Source organism: Orussus abietinus, unplaced genomic scaffold (genome assembly GCF_000612105.2).
Source record: "Orussus abietinus isolate OABI.00-Male unplaced genomic scaffold, Oabi_2.0 scaffold286, whole genome shotgun sequence".
In the NCBI taxonomy this organism is placed as follows: domain Eukaryota; kingdom Metazoa; phylum Arthropoda; class Insecta; order Hymenoptera; family Orussidae; genus Orussus; species Orussus abietinus.
The window spans coordinates 1-15,392 of record NW_019394432.1 but is presented as its reverse complement, the minus strand read 5'-3'; the positions used below and the strand labels follow the sequence as shown (position 1 = coordinate 15,392).

The following is a 15,392-nucleotide window of genomic DNA, read 5'->3' as shown; positions in this document are numbered from 1 at the left end:
ATTAATAAGTATAAATAAATGTTTTAAAGATAAAAGGAATTAAATTATACAAATTATGTCCAAGATTAGCATTAAATTATAGTCACCTTTTTATACGTTCAATAAAGAGAAATCTTCCACTTCATAAAACCAACTTGAGAAAATACATTATGGGGCAAACACGTGACAAGATGTTTTTTCTGGTTATCGCGATTGTTAGGTACGTCCTTCGTATTGAATTTATTGCTTGTACAAAAAAAATTGTCAAAAGGTGTTTCACAATATAACTAAGGTGGATCAATACATTCTGATCGTTGTACTTAAAATTATTGCATGTTAAAAAGGCACTTCCTTCATAGTGCACCGCAAAACAGAAATATCTAATAGTGCTGTTCCTAAAAATACTTCATCCGCTAAATCATTGTTTAAGATATAATATACTTTGTTTTGAAGGAGGTCTATGCATTTCATGTTGCAAAACTACTTATCTAGGGACTTAGAAAGGCGCTACTAATTACAAATTTAATGAAACTAAAAGTCCTTCTGCTGCTGGCATATTTTCATAGTCCATTGATAGAAATTTATGACTAGCAGCAAGTTATAAAATTTGTACCAGAAGAAATTAAAGTTACCGAGACGCAAATATCATGTCTTATATGTAGAAAGCTTTAAAAACATTGGTCACTTTCCGGTTGCAAATGGGACACCGTCTCGTACCTCTCCACACTTTAATAGCACACCGATAACAGCAACAAATGTGTGCAATGCTACCATGCACTAATGCACCATTTTTTGGACCAAGTGTGCAAATATGGCACAACTTGTCTGCATCTAATTCCAGGGAGTCACATTTTGTCAATGAATCTATCACTGTTTCTTTTTTTACAATATTTACAGGCAAATGTGACTCGGTTGGAGGTGTGCATTCTTTCAATATTTCTTCTTTTTCTAGAGATAATCTGTCCGCATTGGACTCCTCTGTACTATTGGTGTCAGTCTTAAGTTTCAATGACAGTCTCTGTTCGTCACTTTCATTGTTACCAAGTTCTACGTCGAGGTCCAAAGCTAAAGAGTGTTTACTTTCTTGACTGAAGCCTAAGCCAGAGTCCATGCTAGTCAATGTTAATTGACTATTTGGTTTTGACGATGCCTCACATCGCTTCCTCTTCCACTTAGGTCTTGGCGGGAAAAAGTTTTTTCGTATCTAGTTTTTCAGAAAATGTATTCAATTAATTGAGAGGGTAAAAAAGACATACTACCTATTTAATATTCTAGTACTTATGTATCGATGATCTTTCAAGTATCCAAGATTTATTGGGTAATTGATATTAAATATTACCTGATAGCATTTCTCACAATATCGGAAAAGTGGATTATTATTTCTGGCATTGCATTGAATGCACGTCCAGTAATCTGCCTTTCCAATTTCACTATCTACAGAACTTCTTGAATCGTTGCTATCGTCTGCTAAACCTATGTCCGATTCGCACATTTTATCCAATATATCAATGGCTGACATAATGTCCTGCAAAAGTAAAATAAGCAAATATGAATTTCACATGACCAAGTATAAATCTTTACAGCCCTAGTATAAAATTTTATTTAAAAAAAAAATAAATTTTCATATATACAAGCATACCTCTGGGTCAGATGTCGACGTGCCTTCTGCAAATGGATTATTACTTTCTGAGAGCGACGCAACCTCATACTCAACATGTACGGAAACATTATCACTTTCGCTACTGCTACTAACCCAAGTATGAGTCGATGCCTCAGATGCTCCACCCTCTGTAATAAGTAATAAAATATTAGATTATACTTTGAATATATTTTATTTATTGATCTTTATTTACTTTAGCTCTCGTCTTTATTTTCTTCTCCATTTCTTTATGCAAGTATACAAGTAAACATAAAAATCCACCACTCACCGGTTACTTTCTCGTAGAAGCTATCATCATCGGAGTCACTGTCGAACCATGGCTTCTGCTTTTTGTTCCTGAATTCGTTCTCATCCTCTAAAAATCGACATACCATTGACGTCTCGAAATCAAGCTCACGATGCATAATCTTTGCACAAGGGTCTAGGTTGTTCATACCTTTCTCAGAGTCCTTCCTCTTCCAACAGTCTCGTTTCAAATTTCCTGTGAACATGAGAGGCCATTGATAAGGTTTGTAATTTCCCTGATAAGTAAGAAGTATTCATGAAAATCCTATGTACCATTTTGCAGATCCAAAGCGAGGCTCATTTCGTCGGGATCGGTCGTGAAAGAAATGCCGACGGATCGGTGGGCGCTTTCAAAATCCTAAAACAAAGAGTATTAGAGGGAAAGGTCCCATAAGAAGAAAAAAAAGAACAAGGTCACTCGTACGCTTCTTTCGTAAGGTTCGTACTACGGCGAGTATCGTGTGGCGCGTAGTGGATTCTGGGAGCTCCCAAGACCGAGGTTCTCAACAGCCGTTTAATTCATGACGTGTCAACCTAACCTTAACTAAAATAGAATATACCTCGAGAGGGCTCGCTAAATCCCATAAAATGGTTCCTGTAAACACCGCACCATGAGGAAGTTCCACTTTCGTCCAGAACCATACTATGATTCCAGCATAACGGAGTAAATATTCCAAGCGGTATAAATAAATTGTTACAATTTTTCCAAATACCGAATACCCTTTTTCAGAAACAAAGCCAAATGAATTATAAAATTCTGAAATTAAACTAAAAATGGAACTCCGATTTGACGTGGGGGTCTCGTGTAGCCAGTTTATGGAACTAGCATCGGCGCTTCTTCCTTCTATCATGTTTCGTTATCACCATTTTTTTACGAGATCTTGTACTCCAAAATTGAAACTGACCCTACAGGGTTCCTCAAAACTAACCAGATCACTGTATATTTCGAATTTTAATAGATATCACGGGGAGAATCACCCTTGATGAAATTGCCGCTTTATATAGTAACGAATAAAAATGTAATATTATTTGCTGGGAATAAATTTTAGGTTACCACGAACTGTACGGTGATTAGGTGAGAAAAACGTGTCGTGATTGGAGCAAGATCCGTGAATCTGGAACGAATGCTCACCTTCGGTTCAAACACGCGCGACTGTCCCGTAGCAGCATATGACGGAACGCAACGCCGCGGTGCGGCTCAGCTGCTTGGCGACCGAAGTTTATTCGTGACTCACAGAAAATTCTCGACAAGCTATTGGCGGGAACGCGTTGCGACGGGTAGAACGAGTTCGAACGCGCGCACGAGTCCGTTATGCACCTAACTTCACCCACCCTTTTCTCGGTACTCGATACCGCCGGTGAAGAGTATTTCTTTTAAGTCAGTTAATAGCTGTGCGGTATCTTTAGCAATTGACTTTTAGCTCCTTGAAAACGGTATTCTTAAGGAGTTATAAATACGATAAGAATTATCGAATATTTTGTGTCGACTACGTCCACAGTACACGATATTAACCGATAAAATTCTTTAATGTTCATGAAATTAAAATGGACAGCTAATTTATATTGAATTTGCGTATATTTTTAGTGGATTTTTGGTTAAGATCGATCACGGGTCGATTTTCCGTAAAACGGAGTTCTTACCTGCAGGTGTATCGGTCAGTTGACCAATCAGAAGAGCGAACTCGAGGTGCGGACCAGTAGGCGACGAGCACGCACCGCGAACCTCTGTGATTGGTCGATTCCTTTTCGCCGCACTCGGTGCGAGCGAGGAAGAAGCGCGATACGGGTTGCCCCCTTTTCCTCCCTGTCGCTCGCACTACCGTGTACTTATTTCTGTCTCGCTCCTTCTTTCACTCTATCGGTGCTGGCGTTTCGAAACAGTTGTCAAATCGCAAACATCGCCGCTCGTTTGCTTCACTCGTCGCTGGTCGTTCCGCAAAATGGATTAACGCGCGGCTCGCGACTCTGTTGGCGACCGAAAGGCCCAGGTAGAGTCGACGTCAATCAACGTTAATTTATCGACGTCGTTCGCCGCTTCGGGACGCGTCGCGACCCGCTGCGTCGCGACCTCTTGAGCCTCGAGCGGCCCCGAAAAATCTTGCTATTTCCCCATGTAAGTTGGGTTATTTATTGATTTTTAATGGGGCGCTCGTGGTTTTTTTTTTATTACACATCAGCGGTTTCAACCGCGAGCGTATTCATTCCCAGAATGCAAAACTTTAACTCTCGCTTCACGGATAACAGTGACAGGAGAAAAATGACGTTTTGATATTATTCCGAAGCTTAATCCGTAAGGATTTTTTATTGTAGTTATCAGCCACTTCTGATATCGCGAAGAGTTGCTCTTCTAATGCGTTATTGTTAAGAGCTGGGTGTATGAGTTAGTATAGTTTGCGGTAGAGTAATGGATGAACGTTATGATTAACAAGAGGTTGATAAAGGGAAGATATTTTGGTCATTTTTCATATTTTTATTGCCATCTTATGACTAGTCACAGAGTACTGGGTGGAAAACCAGAGAATGTCTTTGTGAGATTGTAAATAGCTTTAACTTGTGACTAATAGAAGTTGAGACGTGCTCTGACCTGTACGATTCTTCCCTGCTGAACTTGCATTCACTCGCCAAATGTGAACTGTCTGCATGGTATACTTAGGTGTCCTTTATTGTCATGCTATTTTTAAGCGCATACTTTGCAACTAGTCGTTCTTATAACTGAAGGATTATGCGTTATAATTATGAGGGGTTCAAATGTTATCGGTATAGCTCTGATAATGGTTGATAAATATTTCATAGATATTCGTGGTTCATTTAAGTATTTAAAGTATGTCTGCAGTCTCATTTAGTAGTAAATAATTGAGGTAATTTTTTTCAGGAACTGCAAGGTGTATCAATATTTATATAACATGACGGAATGGTCAATTAATTCCATGAGCGCAGTCTCTATTTTCATACAATTATGTAGTTGAACCAGTGGCGACGATAATTTTTTGAGAAACAAAGGGTGGGAAGAAATCGCGATTATTGTCAAGTATTTGGTTGTGGTTTGTGAATCTTTTTTAAATCCAGCATTGAAGCAAGCGAATACAACTGAGAAAAATTAAAAACGGCGAAGAAGGGTCGGTTTACCGCAGTGGTGATGCGGGGATGTGGATCGGCATCGACTTAATAGGAGGCCGAGACGGCTGGGGTTGGGGTATTTCCCTTTCGTTCCTGGTCCTTCTTTGCTGGTGTCACATCAACGCTGACGGAAACCTTACTGTTGCTATAGCATCAAATGCTTCCCAAAATGCAGTCACGTCAGACATTGCGACGATGCCACCGACAAATCAAGAACATGATCAGTGTAGAAACGTGACCACCGGCAATGGATTAGGTAAATATCAGTCATGTTCTGCTTTTTAATTTGTCTAAACGTAAATCATATGCAAGATAACAGAAAAATGTCATTTTGCTGAGTTGAGTAATGGGTTGATTATAGGTGCCGGACTGTCGGTGGTCAATCACGGGTCCGTCTATCCTCATCCGCCGATAGTGCCTGAGACGTTTTTGAATGGAGCTCTGACCTGCCAACCCTATCATGGGTTCTATGTGAACCACATCTACTTCCAGCTGGCAAATGCCTTCTTCCTTCTATCTCACCTCGCCCCAAGTGGCATCCATGGTGTACTCTATTTGCGATGCACTCTTCTTGTTGGCTGTGCCTTCCTCACCCTGTGGGGCTGGGCAATAGCCTGCTGGCTCGATGCTGTATTATGGAACGCCCTCTTTGTCGCAATTAATTTCATTCATGTCTGCACGCTTCTTTACAAGCTCAGACCTGTTAGGTTCACGCACGAGGTAGAAGATGTAAGTACAGCCGAAAAAAAAGTTGTAAACTATTGATCTGATAATCATATTTGTTTATTCACCTGAAATTTGTCTATAGGTCTATGCAGCTGTGTTCCAGCCACTAAAAGTTTCACGGCATCAATTTAAGAAAGTGTTAAACTGTATGAAGGTTATTCGTCAGCTCAAATATCAAGAAGTCTATGCACAGGAAAAAGTTACTAAGGTCGATTCGCTGTCCTTAGTCCTTTCTGGAAAGTAAGTCTTGTCGAATATTTAAAATAAATGATTTCATTTATATTGAAAATAATGCAATTGATTTTATTGAAACAATTATAATTATATTACCGTAGGTTGGTAGTCTCGCAAAATGGTAGAGCATTGCACATTGTCTTTTCACATCAGTTCCTGGACTCGCCAGAATGGTTTGGAGTATCAACCGACGAGTATTTTCAGGTACTGGAAGCTAGTTTAAGTTTCAAGATGTACTCATTTCGTGTTACCAATTGCCGTGATTGGATGTTCATTAAATATCTCATTTTAGGTGTCGATAACGGCAATGGAGGAGTCGAGAATATTACTCTGGCATCGGGACAAATTGAAACTAAGCATAATCACCGATCAATTTCTTCAGACCGTTTTCGATCATATTTTGGGCCGAGATGTAGTTAAGAAATTAATGCAGGTACTTGGATATATTGCAATAAATGTTCACATTCTATTATAATATATTTCCGAAAAATAATTTCTCACTGCAACGTATTTCTTTTGTAGGTGAGCGAAACGACAGCAGCTAGCACGCATCAGCAACAAAATGGTCAAGTGGTCAGCTTGACCGGGATGAGCGGTATAGAAAGCGATCCCGACAGCAAACTTTTCGTCGTGAAAAAGGCTGGTGATAGCCAGGGAATCACGGCTCTAATTAATCGCCAACTCCAAGGTAATACCTCATTACCTTCTTTTCTTCTTCCGCCGAATTCAGATTTTGTTTAATCTCCTTTCGATCCCGCACTCGCTAACGATTCTCGGTTGAACTATAATTACGTTGGGCAAGGACACAAAACCCAATGCGATAATAAAATGTCCTAATGCCCGGAAGTGCGTATTAGTCGATCTAGAAAGAGAGATAAATCTATTTGAAAGTCTCCCTCGGTGACTTGCTAGTCTTAGCGAATGGTATTGACGAATCTCAATATCATTAGCATCGCGATACCGCATTATCAATACTATTAGCTCCAGGTTATTAGTATCAATACTACACGACCTGTATCGTACCGCGATATTTCAAATGTCGCCGTGTCGCATAATCTAAATCCGTAATCCGTATCTCGTAATCTAGGTAAATTAATTTCCTCATTTATTTTAACTGGTATCCCCCCCCCCCCCTATCTCCTAGGATATTTTAGAAGCCTTGACATTAGCGCATTACTTATGATTTCCTTATAATTTCGCACCTATTTTGGTTTGATTTGGGTAGAGGAAAGAGTGCCGCTGCTGTACACCAACCCGAACGTGCTGAACAGCGCCCTCTATCGCCTGAACCACCTACACGCTCCTTACATATTGCCGTTGTATCCTGCACGCAACAACGTCCCGCCGTCCCACGTGACGTCTTCCTCGACCAATCCCGTGACCCCTTAAACTAGAAACAACCCTTCTTGGGCCATTCTGGCACCCCCGGATTATTGTTTCTTGTTTTGTATCGGTCACCTTGCATCCAGGTGAGTTGTCTCATTTTATTTTGCATTCTTTACTAATCGGTACTCGTAGTTGGGCTTAAGAGGGAATACGGTTAACGGAAATTAAGGATTAACGGGATGGAAAAGCTGTCTTCATCGAGAGACAAGTGCTCCTCTCATTTTTAGTGTTTGTGTAACATCAAAACAGTACGTTGCAAAGTTTGTCTACGAAATGGCCCGGATCACTGTGACAGTCTTTTTCTTTTCTTTTTTGTTTTTCCCTCGTGAATTTAGATATGATACAGAGTTTGTAGAGTAAAAAATAGCAGAAAATTTCTACTTTTCTGCTGTTCTTTCTTCCCAGCTCTAGAGAGACCAAAGAAATATGTGTGTGTATATATATATATATACACACACTTAACTCCAACAAATTAAAATATTAATATTTTATCTTTGCAATTTATTTTGTTTCTTTTTTTGTTTTCTCCATTCGTGTACTATCGTATTAATGGTACCTGTAAAGATGTGTAGAGTTATGCTGGCGACTCGAAAACATTTTCCAGTAATTGTTATGAGAAAAAAAGGCAACTTTTCCATGCGAACAAATGCACGCACTGTGGAAACCTCAAACATTTCTTTCCGATCTAAAGTAGATTGTCCCCCTTAACCCTCTCGCTGGATTTTTCAAAAAGAGAATTGCAGTTGAAAATTTGGGACGGGCTGGAGGAAGAATATTTCTTTTGCAATTCCTTTCCTTTAGAAAAAAAAAAAAAATGACTATAGTTCTTTTTCGTAGTTTTTTTATCACTCCTATATCTTAAGTCCTGAATGAGACCAGCAACATAAGATTTTTTAGCTGTACCTGTACGTTTCTTTCTCTTATAATTTCTTACTGCTTCTGTTATTACAACTCTCCGTGTATTGCCAACAATTGCAATTAATTGCACAATGCTCCTTGCCAATTATTTAGAGCTGTATATTATACATAAATTGTAAGTAAGTGTTCTGACCGTAAGACGAAATGACCGTTGCAATCGCTTCGTCGTATTCGCGAATTTCCACGGTTCATTTCTCGTATATTTTTTTTTTTCTTTATACGAAGTATATGACATTTTGTCAAAATATGAATATGTACTCGTGTCGGGCTCTATCCATAAGTACTATAATTCGAATGGTCAATTACGATATTTGCGGTTATAATAGAAAAGCGAGAGGGTTAATAAAGTGATCTTCCAATGTACTGCCGTCGAATTTTAATTGTTTCGTCTATTTCATATTCATTATGACTCTTACATTTTGCATCCGGTAACGCGCATTATTATTACAACTATTATTACGTATTTTAAGGACGAGGATGTTAGGATTCTTGTTACGTTTAGCTGGTTCTTCAGTGTATCAGAAACAGGTTTGTTTCTAGCTTTTTACAGTTGTACCCGGGATGTAGGTGTACAATTATCGGCAAAAAGTCATTTACATTCTGTCGTAGATGATTTTTTATTTAGGTACTCGAAGGAAATAAGGATATCTTGACGTAATGGGTAAGAGAGCTAGAAACGTCCCTGAAAATGGATCTAATTGATAGCCCTCGTATTATGTACAGAGTAGTGAGAGATGAATAATGTATTTACCATGTCGGTGAATTGTAAAAGTGAGAACTTAGAAAATAAATGAGAATTATGGAAAACACTTGAGAGTAAAGTCTCGGGGGAGGCGTCGGCTACTTTGTTTCAGTTGGAATTATCTCCGTTAATTTCTCAGCTTTCCTCTGCGTTTTGTTTTTTTTTTGTTGTTGTTTATTTCACACTGGTTTTCGTTATCACTCATAGTGGCTGTGTTTAGATTTTGTTTATCGGGCAGAGATGTTTCTCAAGCAATCTGGTACACCGCGTTAATTGAAATTCTTTACTAACTTATTTACCAGAGAATTGGATCGAGAGTCAAGGCTTCGGAAATTCCGGGATACGCGCTTGAAGTATATTTAACGTAATTCAATAATCCCGGAAAAATAGTCGGGTTTTTCTTAGACCTATAGAAAAGAATAAGATTCCCAACGAAAAGTTAAAAGCGAACGCGAGAAAAGTGTAATGAAAATTTAGGAATATTGATTTCTTAGTATCTCTGGTAGTTACTGACATTGTCTCTTCTTTGCTTAGGTTTGCCTAGGATTAAATACTATTATTGTGGTAAGTTTATAACGAAAATCGGCATTATACTCTTCGTGTTACATCTAGCATGAGTGGGAGCATCTAATAGTGCACAATTAAGGGAAACGTTGGTCGACGACAAATGATATGTGTTAAGAATAAAACCGTCACTTGGTCATTCCTGCACTTGTGAACCATTTATTCTTCACGTCACGCTGTGTTGTTCTCGTACGTTGCTCTTGCTTTAACGGAATATCATGCATTTATGCAAATCGCTAGCATACTACCTTGTCAGGCATTTCTTCTGCGAGTCATCAAGTTCTGGCATACATGTTCATTACGATCATCGAAGCCTCTCTTGCTCGTGCCGACATTCGTTGCACATCTGTGTCGCATTTTCGTAGCTTAAATCCTAAAAAAAAAAGAAAGAAAAATCATCTCTCCGCAAGACCCGCTCCACGACCACGAGGATTTGATTCACCAACGAAAATGGTAATCCTCGAAGTCGTGAATCCGAAACGCGAGAAACGACGTCTAGCTTTCATTTCGGTTGGTTGGATGATTTTCCGTTTATTTATATTCGGGATCTCGGGTCGTGACCTTTTACCTAGGTCAGGCGCAGCGTTCTTCCTGTCCCGGGAAACCGGGAGAGCGGGTCAAGGGTTTATATTGGAATGCTTTCGCAGGTTTCTCATTGCTAGGAAGCGATTTTCAGGTCTAGCGAGGGACGGAAAGATCCGGCGAAAATCAAGACTCGTCCTGAGAGGATGTGGCGAAATAACGTGTCTCGATTTCCAGCGGCAGCAGATCCGAACGCTTGGCGACTTGGAAGGATCGAAGAGACTGATCACGAGACACCGGTCTAAGCGACCCCAAATGCGATCCTTCCGTCATCCTCGAATGTCAATATACAACGCATTTCGCATTGTGTGAACTTCTGCGTCGACTGTGTCAAGCTTTTCGGTAAGTCAACTTCCATTGGCTCGAAACCGGAGCCGAGGCTGCGAGGGTGTATGTACAGAATTTCCTCGACTAGGGAGACATGTGACTTTGTCGAATGACCGGCCTCCAGGATATTTGCAAATGACTGATCATTTCCAGAGACTGATCGCTTTGAGTAAACGGAGAGAGGAGTACTCACCGATTAATTTCATCGGGGCTGTCCTTTAGCCACACGAGTAGCCATTTTGTGTTTGCGTGTTATACGTAGAAGCGCACAACAAATACATTCTTCCTGGTATAGATACGCATTGTGTCAACGAAACGACAATAGACTACCCGAACTTCCCTAAAAAGGCATACGTTAACGTTAACGGCGAGAGGTCTAGTTAATAATTAATACCGAGCTGTAATCAATATTTGATTTAGGACTGTTTAGTTCTGGCCTTGCTCAGCAGTCGTATGCCAATCCACTAGTCAATGAAGTTCCGATGTAGCGATATTTCTTTCTGCAGCGCGGAAGACCATTTGCATATACCTTGTAAAATACCGCTTATTTTGCTTCGCTATGTGAACCCTCTATATCTTGATCAAAGTGTATACATTCTTACCTAGCTGGAGAATCCTACGAGGAAAGTCCGGGTAATCCCCTGGGGTTTCATCTCGCTCGGAATTTTCATGAACGAGGGAAAATCTCGAGGAGATTTTCTGTACTTTTGAGGATTTAGAGGGACCCTAAGTGACTACACTGAGAAAGAAAAAATTCTATATACCAAAGAAATACTTCTTTGGATGGTACCGAAGAGATATTTCGTTAATCCACAGAACAATTATCTGACTAATCAACTGTAATAAATTGTCATCCTTCCGCGGAAACGTTACATCCGATTTATTCGAGTTTATTCGAGTCAAATAATTATTCTTTGGATTAACTAAATATTTCTTTGGCTCAATGGAATTGTTTTTTTTCTCAGTGTACAAATGATTTCCGATTTTAACGGGACGTTTCACTGTTGATAGTAGAAATCACTGATCTGTCGGGTCTATTATTTGTGGAACGACGAACTTTACTGTTTAAGCCATGGTTCATGTCCGAATCAACCCAATAGATGTGGCGATGTTGAATTGTTAGAGATTTTATGGAGAAGGTCGATGATTAAGAGTATATTGAAGTATTATTTACGAGGGCGAATTGTTATGTATGCACTTGTAGTGTAATGATATATGTAGACCGGGCTTCCTTTGATTCGGGATTCAGTGAAGGAATTTCATCAAGGCTTAGATTTAATTCTATCTCTTTACACTTTTTCCCCTGAGCAAAAAATACACTGCAACGAAAAAATATTTTGTTAATTCAGAGGATAATTCTTTGACTCGAATAAACTCAAATAAATTGTCATAATCCCGAAGAAACGTTGCATTCAATTTATTCAAGTTAATTTTAGTTAAAATCATTATTCTTTGAATTAAAAAAATATTTCTTTGATACCATTCGAAGAAATATTTCTTTGGGTTAATGAGCATTTTCTTCTCAGTGTAGAATCCGCTGATATGGTAGAGAATTCCTTTTATTCAACCATGTGCCATTGTTGATAGCAGAGAATTAATTCCAAATATTTCTAAAAACGGCGAACTGAAGCTTTCGGAGAGTAATGTAATTACATAGGTTACTGCAGATATTTTCTAAAAAAAAAAGAAAAAAAGAGGGAGAAAGGACGTATATTGCCAATCCTTATGCTTAAATTGACTTTTCGTTGTTTTATGGTTTATTATGATACATTACACACTGAATATCCCACGGTGAAGTTACTCAGGCTGTACTAAAGTACTGAACCGTACAAAATGGCAGAAAATTCTTATACAGCCACGATGTATAACGTATATTGTAGAGTTATAATGAAATGCGAGGAAATCGAGATCCGATTTATAAAGAAAAATATCGGTTCCGAAATGAACGTCGAGGAAATGGTCATTTGACGTTCTGAGATGTGGTTACAAAATACAGAAATAATATAAGGTCGAATTCCCCATGTTCGTCATGTCGGTACTTAATTGTAACAAGAACCTTACATAATGGTACCTTGTTGTATGCGATATAATAAGTCAACGTTCAAGGATGATCGGAACGTGTCAGGAACGATCTGCGATCATGATGCGAGCTGTAAATACTCGTTATAATTATAAAATGTAAATAATATTATCGAAACAAAAGATTATTATATATCATCGATGACCAATTAGCATGATCACTCTCGAGCGTTTTCACACCAAGGTGATTGGATATCGAATAGCTACGGATTAATTATGTTCAATGCTTTACATATTTTGATGTCTAGACGTTCCGTTGGCAGTCCGTAGTGATTTTTATAAATGTTGAAATGTTGCATGTACCTCAAATTGAACGATGCAAATTTTTCTTATGATTTTTTTATGGCAGTTGTTGAACTTGAGTGGATCCTCCAGAGATTACAAACACATGTGAATGATGTTTTTTTTATTTTATATATATATATATAATGCACTTTGAATAAGATATGTCATAAAATATATTTGCATTAACAAGAGAAAAAAAAATGGTTGATATGATTGGTCTATTATGTTGGTTTGTTTAATTTATAGAAAGTATAGGATTAAAATTAATTTGTAAGTCTAATTGCTACTGTAGCTGTGGTTACGATTAGTAAGTGTGGAAGTATTGTTGTCGATATTTGGATGTTTACATAAACTATTTGAAATCACTCGGAGTCTATGCTAATTGGATTCCAAACAAAGTCCCGTATGCCTTGCAAACATGTATTTTGTTGAAATTAGAGATGAACTTTATGTGATTTGTAATAACTCACGCGTATCTGATGAACTTAACTCTAATTGGAGTCAAGGAAAGTGTATAAATGTATTGTTTAGAGATCATATGTATAATAATATAATTAAAGGAAAATACAAAGCGCATAGGATGTTACTTCATTCTTTCCTGGAAATACACGGAGGACCAAACTTGAGAAACGAATTATTGATATCTTAATTTCCAATGTGCAAGCATTTTTTATTTCCATAAATATGACATCCGAAAGTAATACTTGTAACTATTTATTAGTGAAAATTCAGTCACTTAGGACTGATGAAATGTAAACAGATTTTATATGTATATACTCATGTTCATTCATTTATAATACAAATTAATCAATAACATATATACAGAATGCCCATTCACAGAAACTTATCTACATTTTCTTATTTTTCAATGTAGAGATCTTGTTCATAACAGCAATTGTGTTGATCTTTTTCAATGATTAGCAGATTATTATGGCCATGTAATTTTTTGTCGTTTCTTTGAATCCATCAAAGAGCCTTGAAATGATTTTATTTCACTGTGTTTACGTTTCAAAGCACATTCCTTTTCTGCCTTATAAGCATGGGATAGACAGATCTTCTTTGGTAGAGATTTACTGTCACTGATAGGTGGTTTTAGTCTTTCAACATTATTATTGACTCTTGCTTGTATTACGCCGTTTTGTTCAGGATTACTTTTCGATGGAGAAAATTCTTCTTTCCTATGAATAAGAATGCACATAATTATCATAAGCTATTTCTTAGAATCGTTATGTATATATTATGACACTACTTACTCAGTAAAAACATTTTCTTCATAACATGCGGTGGCAATTCCATTTTTTGAACGTAGGGTAGATAATTTCTTTCCTAAATGTCGAGCTTCGTCAAATTGCCTTTGTGGTAACGGCAAAACGACACGCTTATAAATTTCTACTAGTTCTGGTTTGCTTAAAAGTTGCAGCCTAGGAAGCTCGATGCATCTCTGTATAAAACAAATGAATAAGAAACATCATTACATATAAGAATTAAATAGGCAACTTTTCATACGTTCTTAAAATATTAACAATTGTCTTACATTTTTTAAAAGTTCTCGAAGTGTCTCTTCGGACAAAAGCTCAGGGTGTGTCAGTTGATAAGAGGCCAAATTCATTTTTTCTACTTATAAACATTCAGTATAACAAGTGGCTTCAACTAAATGTCTGTAATCGTATATTAACTATTCATTAGTGCTTTGCTTCTTTATTTGTGTATTTAGCTACCCATGTCAGTGCTTACTTTTAATTTGATCGGTTATCAACAGATAATTCAATATATCACAAGATCTAAAATTTAAAAGTGTATATATGATAACATTAGCTAAAAAGATGACTCATTCTAATTAATCAGGAATGAAACATTTTTGAGATCATGCATTGACGTTCCAATTCATTTTTGTATCAAACAGATATTAATGATTCCCGAATCTATTTCTCAGGTCTTGTTTGAATAACGACCCCTGTGCTTTTGTCATTTGGTAGCAGACCTCAGCAAAATACGACCAAAAACATTCGAGTTTATATCAACTTTGTTTACATGGTTTAAATTCATTATGATTTACAAATACGTGCTACAGGAGCGAACGAATTTCACCAAATCTTCCAATCACTGGACAGCGTGGCTGTCATCCAACCTGTTTTCTATAGAGTATGGACAAGAGTGTGAAGTCGTGGAATGTGACCATTGAAGAAAAGATTTCTCAGAGATGAGTTGGGAGATTGCTCACGGGCAGGATCGCGTGATCGCATCTTGTGCTGCCCTCAGGTTCGTACGATAGCTTTCACCGTTTTTTACCCCCAAGGGCGGCGCAACGAATTTCTGACAGAGATGAGTTGGGAGATTGCTCACGGGCAGGATCGTGCGATCGCATCCTGTGCTGCCCTCTAGTTTCGTACGTTAGCTTTCACCGTTTTTTGCCCCCAAGGGCGGCACAACGAATTTCTGATAGGAGCTCGCGCACTCGCGATGGCGGTACCATCTACCAGTCACCGTTGGCGGCTCACGTACTCATGA

General features: G+C 38.2%; 3 protein-coding genes across 11 annotated transcripts; 1 reads left to right on the top strand and 2 right to left on the bottom strand.

Moving 5' to 3' along the window:
- Positions 1-195: 195 nt before the first annotated feature.
- LOC105697267 (E3 ubiquitin-protein ligase Mdm2) lies at positions 196-3,063 on the bottom strand. The gene is made up of 7 exons (XM_012420440.1): positions 2,979-3,063; positions 2,198-2,282; positions 2,076-2,120; positions 1,908-1,994; positions 1,619-1,767; positions 1,319-1,504; positions 196-1,183 (listed from the first exon to the last, which is right to left on the bottom strand). Exons 2-7 carry the CDS (start codon positions 2,223-2,225, stop codon positions 632-634), a joined length of 1,047 nt encoding a protein of 348 aa, XP_012275863.1. The 5' UTR covers positions 2,226-2,282; positions 2,979-3,063; the 3' UTR covers positions 196-631.
- Positions 3,064-3,670: 607 nt separating this feature from the next.
- LOC105697266 (blood vessel epicardial substance) lies at positions 3,671-13,460 on the top strand. Of its 9 annotated transcripts, none has more exons than XR_001103803.2 (10): positions 3,671-4,037; positions 4,797-5,297; positions 5,403-5,770; positions 5,850-6,007; positions 6,103-6,205; positions 6,294-6,434; positions 6,524-6,689; positions 9,582-9,611; positions 10,371-10,535; positions 10,674-13,460. XR_001103803.2 is itself a non-coding variant. In XM_012420438.2 (9 exons), the coding sequence occupies exons 2-9, from the start codon at positions 5,069-5,071 to the stop codon at positions 10,436-10,438; spliced, it is 1,263 nt and encodes a 420-aa protein (XP_012275861.1). In that variant the 5' UTR covers positions 3,671-4,037; positions 4,797-5,068; the 3' UTR covers positions 10,439-13,460. The 9 variants fall into 9 exon arrangements, 3 of the variants coding, with proteins under 3 accessions (XP_012275861.1, XP_012275862.1, XP_012275860.1); XR_001103799.2 differs by adding an exon at positions 7,227-7,470 and having other exon boundaries at positions 3,682-4,037; positions 10,371-13,460; XM_012420438.2 differs by having other exon boundaries at positions 10,371-13,460.
- Positions 13,461-13,496: 36 nt separating this feature from the next.
- LOC105697268 lies at positions 13,497-15,026 on the bottom strand. The gene is made up of 4 exons (XM_012420441.1): positions 14,619-15,026; positions 14,419-14,542; positions 14,138-14,325; positions 13,497-14,062 (listed from the first exon to the last, which is right to left on the bottom strand). The coding sequence occupies exons 2-4, from the start codon at positions 14,491-14,493 to the stop codon at positions 13,813-13,815; spliced, it is 513 nt and encodes a 170-aa protein (XP_012275864.1). The 5' UTR covers positions 14,494-14,542; positions 14,619-15,026; the 3' UTR covers positions 13,497-13,812.
- Positions 15,027-15,392: the final 366 nt, after the last annotated feature.

Coding starts and splice junctions, on each gene's coding strand:
- LOC105697267 (XM_012420440.1), bottom strand. CDS start 2,225: ATGAGCCTCGCTTTGGATCTGCAAAATG. Junction 2,121..2,197: donor CGCTTTGGATCTGCAAAATG/GTACATAGGATT, acceptor TCATGTTCACAG/GAAATTTGAAACGAGACTGT. Junction 1,505..1,618: donor CGTCGACATCTGACCCAGAG/GTATGCTTGTAT, acceptor TTACTTTTGCAG/GACATTATGTCAGCCATTGA.
- LOC105697266 (XM_012420437.2), top strand. CDS start 5,069: ATGTGGATCGGCATCGACTTAATAGGAGGCCGAGACGGCTGGGGTTGG. Junction 5,771..5,849: donor TCACGCACGAGGTAGAAGAT/GTAAGTACAGCC, acceptor ATTTGTCTATAG/GTCTATGCAGCTGTGTTCCA. Junction 6,690..7,226: donor AATTAATCGCCAACTCCAAG/GTAATACCTCAT, acceptor TGATTTGGGTAG/AGGAAAGAGTGCCGCTGCTG.
- LOC105697268 (XM_012420441.1), bottom strand. CDS start 14,493: ATGAATTTGGCCTCTTATCAACTGACACACCCTGAGCTTTTGTCCGAA. Junction 14,326..14,418: donor TTCGAGAACTTTTAAAAAAT/GTAAGACAATTG, acceptor TGTTTTATACAG/AGATGCATCGAGCTTCCTAG. Junction 14,063..14,137: donor GAAGAAAATGTTTTTACTGA/GTAAGTAGTGTC, acceptor TCTTATTCATAG/GAAAGAAGAATTTTCTCCAT.